We start from the raw sequence: 5306 nt of genomic DNA on the forward strand, positions 1-5306 counted from the left end.
ATCAAAGGTCAGCAGCAAAGACATTGGTTAATAAAATGGGATTAGATACATTTGTGTTATTTAAATCTGTTTTTTGTGAGTGGGATGGATTAATGCACATTTACATTTAGTCTAGAACTACAGTAACATCATGGTCACACAGCGCACACAACGCCTCTGTACTCCCGATTTCTCCCAGTATGGGGACAGGAGAGCTGTCAGTCAATAAATGGGAAAACAAAGTAACTGGGTTACTTTTTTGAAAAAGTAACTCAGATATTTTCTTGTAAATTAAAAAAGTAATGCGTTACTTTACTAGTAACTTGAAAAAAGTAATCTGATTATGTAACTCGCATTACTTGTAATAAGTTACCCCCAACACTGCCTAAGAGTAATGTTGTCCTAATATCCTTTCAATGTTTAGGGGTAACGTACTCCCTCATGACTGGTGTCAGTGCTATAAAGTGAAGCATCAGCTTCAGCTTTTCCCCCTGTAGTTTATCCCAGCGTTTACCCCTCACGTCACTAGCTCCGCCCTTGCGCCATAGCTCGTGACCCGAAGAGAAGATGAGTCGTTTTGAGGGGGAGGGGAGGTTAACGTGTTTGATTAAAGATTACAAGGGCACATGCATTTTTTAAAAATAATGAAGTGCATGGATAAATTATTTATAATAAACACCACAGTATTCCATTAAAAAATAAGAATTTTCATGGTGACTTTAAAGTATAGTATATCCTTAATAATAACTACTTTATTAGTATACTTTTTTTTCTCAAGAGATATGTCGTTTTTCAATGCTGAAAATATCAATTTGAAACCTATGTCAGTCTAATTACTGACTGGTTCTTCAAAAGTCAAATATGTAATTAAAGATATTTATCTGCAACATGGTTTTGTTAAAATAAAAATTAAATGTTTTGCATATTGCTAACCATGTTGGGGAAAATCTTAACAGAATTAAGCTAAATCTGGCAAAACCGTTCACATTTGGTTTAAAAAATGTGTAACATTTAAATATATTACAATTATAAAACTGTAAAGGGATTAGGGAGATCTTTAGGGATAATGTTAGTGTTTGGGTTGGAATTAAAACTACTTATAATTAGCTTCCTATAGTATTTCTAATTAGCTTTATTTATAATTAACGTCACTACACAAGTGGGAAAATATAAAACACACATATTAAGTCTAATATCAAGTAAACGTGTTAGACTGCGTGCGTTCATTCTAATGTGACTTTGCATCTGTACAAGTGCATATGTAGATGGCTGCCCTGCCGATGCAATCATCACAGCCCCTGCATTCAGAGGCAGGAGACCCCTGAGGAGTGTGAGCGAGACCAGGCTGACAAGATTGGCCCTGACTGTCTGTGTGTGTATATGTGTGTGTAACCCAAGAGAAGAGTCATGTGATGGCCTAGCCTGAGTCCACATATAAACAGCCACAATTGCATACACAGCCTTTAAACGTGTGTCAGACCTTGAAACCACGGTTTATCGAAAGGTTTTTTTTTTTTTTTGCCAGAGCCTTGCTTCTTTGCTGTATGTTGATGCTACGGAAAGGATTTGTGATGCTGAAGACTATGTATCATATATGTATAAAACTATATTTTACAAAACGTGAGCATGATATTACTGTTTGCAGAGTAGACTGCTTTCCTATGCAGGTATCGCTCTGCAACTGCTGCCTGTGTTGGTGACGCGTGACGTTAAGTTAACATGACAGAAGCACATAAAGTCGACCCCCATTCTGCGCGGTTCCCCGTGGCTCAGCACGAGCCTTTAAAGGGGCAGAGCCGCCTTAAAACAGGACAATGACTGGTTAACATGCAGTGTGTGAGAATGAAACATTGGTTGTGTGGACTGATGCTTATATCGAATGAAGCGCATTCATGATGCTTATAATGAACCTAATGATCAGTTCTTCTTCTACAGAAGTGCTTGTCTAATAATAGTTATTTTGAAAGTGTAATGCAGTAAGACACACAATAGAATGTGTTATAATACACTACAAAGGTGTGACCTATAACAGGTAAGTACTACAATGTATTATAACTGAATTTATGAAAAGATATAATGCATTACAATGTGTAAAGGTATAGTAAATTAAGGTGTTCTGAACATTTAGTGAAGTGTAAAGTTCACTTACATTAAGCGGTGTGTGCGCTATATAGCAAATCTCAACTGCTTGATCATCAAAAAACACAAACTAAAAAAAGTTGGATATACATATATTACAATCTACTTTACCTGCGTACATACAGTATACTCACATAAAACAATATATACTATATAGCAAGTCTCTAATGCGTGATTGTTTATATTAAACTGTATTATTGCACAGCTCTGTATATAAAGTTGGATATATATTATATCCAACTTTATTTGCATAGATACAGTGGACTCATATAAAGGGCAATAAATAAATAAATAGGTAACACTTTACAACTAGGTTCCATTTGTTAACATTAGTTAACCACATTAGCTAACATAAACAATGAAAAATACAATCACACTTTTTATATATGAATGTTATTTAAAGCACTAAAAATAGACAGTTGTATTTTTAACTAACAGTTTTATTTTTAAATTTGCTGTATTGTTAACTAATGTTAACAAAGATTAATAAATACTGTAACAAATCCATTGCTCAATGTTACTTAATGTTAGTTAATGCATTAAATAGTAGTTAACAAATGGAACCTTATTGTAAAGTGTTACTAATAAATATTATATAGTATAACTCAACTGCTTTATTGCATGTATTGTTGCAAAATGTAAAAACTATATTATCGTCGAGCTCCAAACTGTTAAATAAATGTAACAATAAGGCGTGAAGATAGAGATATTATAAACGTGTATTTTCGATAAAGCTACTTTGAAACAATGAGTGTTGTGAAAAGTGCTATATAAAACTGAACAAAAAATAAATATTAAATCAATTTAACAATTGTTGCAATAGCTTTTCATATAAGTTTAAATAAAAAAGCTGCATAATTTTTGAAAATCTGATACCATTTAAAATAATGAAATAAAATACCATGATGGTAATGAGAATTTGCTTAGTTATGATAAAAAAAAAAACTACCAAAAAGATAAAAATTAGGCTTATTGTGTTACAGTATGTGAGCTTGACCCAAGGGGTCTTTTAGACTTTGTATTTTGAATAAAACTCTTTAAAACAAAGGCAATGATCTCTATCATGTCTGTGTACATTGTATAAGAAATATGAATTCAGGTTTTTTTTTTTTGCATTAAGGTGATTAGAAATAAATTCAAATAATGAATTGCACATTGTCACAGTAATTGGGGAACAAAATAATGTCCATATAATTAGATTTCACTGAAATCCTTTAATGTAATATTATTTCTTTTGATTTTGGAGTGAAATATGAACCAGACATGTTCTCTTACAGGTATACTTTGATTCATTGCAAGTGATCAAATGTGGCCACTCCTAAGCGGAGGGAGTCCAGAGGTGTCTTTCTTTCTTTGTAGCAACTTCTGCAGTCACTTCCTCCACTACTACTGACTGGGTACGTCGCCCACGCCGAGCTGTATCGCTTTTTGCCACATGACAACCCTGTTGCTGTGGTAACAACATGTTCCTTGGGGACAGTGCTTTTGTTTTAGCCATACAGTTTCTTCTTCTCTTGTATTGCTTTTTTGTTTTTGACACTATCCCTCAGATGAGCAAATCTTAAGGAGATCATGTCTGTTTTCTATGATATAGCACCATATTTCTCTATGAGAGTCTTAAGTTAGAGTCACATTATATTCAGATTAGTTTTATTGAGCTGTAGCTCCATCTTGAGATGAGATCAGAGAAAGAGCGATAATGTAGCATCAGCTTTTGAAAATAATTGTTTAAATAAACTGACTACTGATAAACTACCTAACTCTGCAAAGCGCATAATGTTTTCAGTCGAGTCAAGTCACCTTTATTTATATAGCGCTTTATACAATACAGATTGCGTCAAAGCAGCTTTACTGTATTAAACAGGAGAATAATGCTGTAGGGTATTTGGCCAATTTTGAAATTACCTATAAATTCTTACTTCTGAAGTTAAAGTGAGATAGCAATTGAAGCTCATTTTAATTTGATAATGTGATAGGACACAGGATGTTGCCATTCATGTTTGTCAGTATCCCAAACCACAATGAACTTTGACACAGAACTCTTGAATAATAAATGCTGACCTTTAACCCAGAAAAATGAATGCACACAATGACATCCGTCCACACCTGTTTTAACCAGCTTCAATGGAATCTCAATTATTCATGCAATCTGATGGCTGATGCAATCTTTTGATGCACAATTCATGAAGAAGTTATCGTGCATATCATTATATTATATCATAAATAAAATTTCTCGTATTTTGAGCCAGTATTCTTTTTTTAGTCTCTAGGCTTGTTTAGTTGAATCTATTGTGATTTATGTTACACAGTAATTGTGGACTACATAGTTATTTTTTTGTAAAAAAAAAAATATATATTTTTTTTTATAATGCTTTAGAGTAACAGTGTTGAAGATGCATCATGTCAGGTTTTATGTAAATCATATTGAATGCCACTGGTCCTCGCATATTCACGATTGTGAACTGCCAATTTTGATTATGCAAAAACTATGAATGAGGCATGAGAGCTGTGGCCGAGGGGAATGTTTTTAATAACAACTTTGTGTGCTCCACACATAATACTAACATGACTTCTAAAGACTAAAAATAAAGTGCATTTATCATATGGACTACAATAATGATACTTTTATTGTGTGTGTTTTTTAAGAGCTTGACAGCCTCTGTTCACTATAAGGCTTTCCTTGTATGGAAAACTGCAGCACTGAACATGAAAACCATTAAACAATTCCATTAAATTCCATTAAACAATCCTTTATGACCACTCACTGACCTGTGACTATGTTCTCTGAGAGAACATTGACCTGCACCTCGACTGAATGTTTGGAGGTGTAGGTAATCTCAGCACTGACGTGGGCCACTTCACCGATGAACATTGGGTGCAGGAAGTCTGTGCGCTCCACCCGAGCCAGAGCAGCCACACAGCGATCCTATTCACCAAAATAAATTCTTATTTAATTGCACTTTACAAATGACTAGTATACCAGGATACTACAACTCAGTAGCTGCGTGTGATACATTTGTACTGTGTACAACGTGCTACATATTTGACTTTGTAGTGCCCTCTACTGTCTACAGCGGACAATGGCTATTTTTAAGCAGAAGACATGAATCAGGGTCAATATAAATATATATATATATATATATATATATATATATATATATATATATATTCTTTTTAAAATTTTTTTT

General features: G+C 33.8%; 1 protein-coding gene across 1 annotated transcript in view; it reads right to left on the reverse strand.

Moving 5' to 3' along the window:
• The window catches only part of LOC107602443 (cytosolic acyl coenzyme A thioester hydrolase-like), a 25703-nt gene that overhangs the window by 18783 nt on the left and 1614 nt on the right, over positions 1-5306 (reverse strand). Inside the window, exon 3 of the mRNA XM_016294936.1 lies at positions 4888-5044. Within this exon, the coding sequence (XP_016150422.1) occupies positions 4888-5044 (157 nt within the window). The remainder of the gene's footprint in view (positions 1-4887; positions 5045-5306) is intronic.

Source organism: Sinocyclocheilus grahami, unplaced genomic scaffold (assembly GCF_001515645.1).
Source record: "Sinocyclocheilus grahami isolate Dianchi unplaced genomic scaffold, SAMN03320097.WGS_v1.1 scaffold327.1, whole genome shotgun sequence".
Taxonomy (NCBI): Eukaryota; Metazoa; Chordata; class Actinopteri; order Cypriniformes; family Cyprinidae; genus Sinocyclocheilus; species Sinocyclocheilus grahami.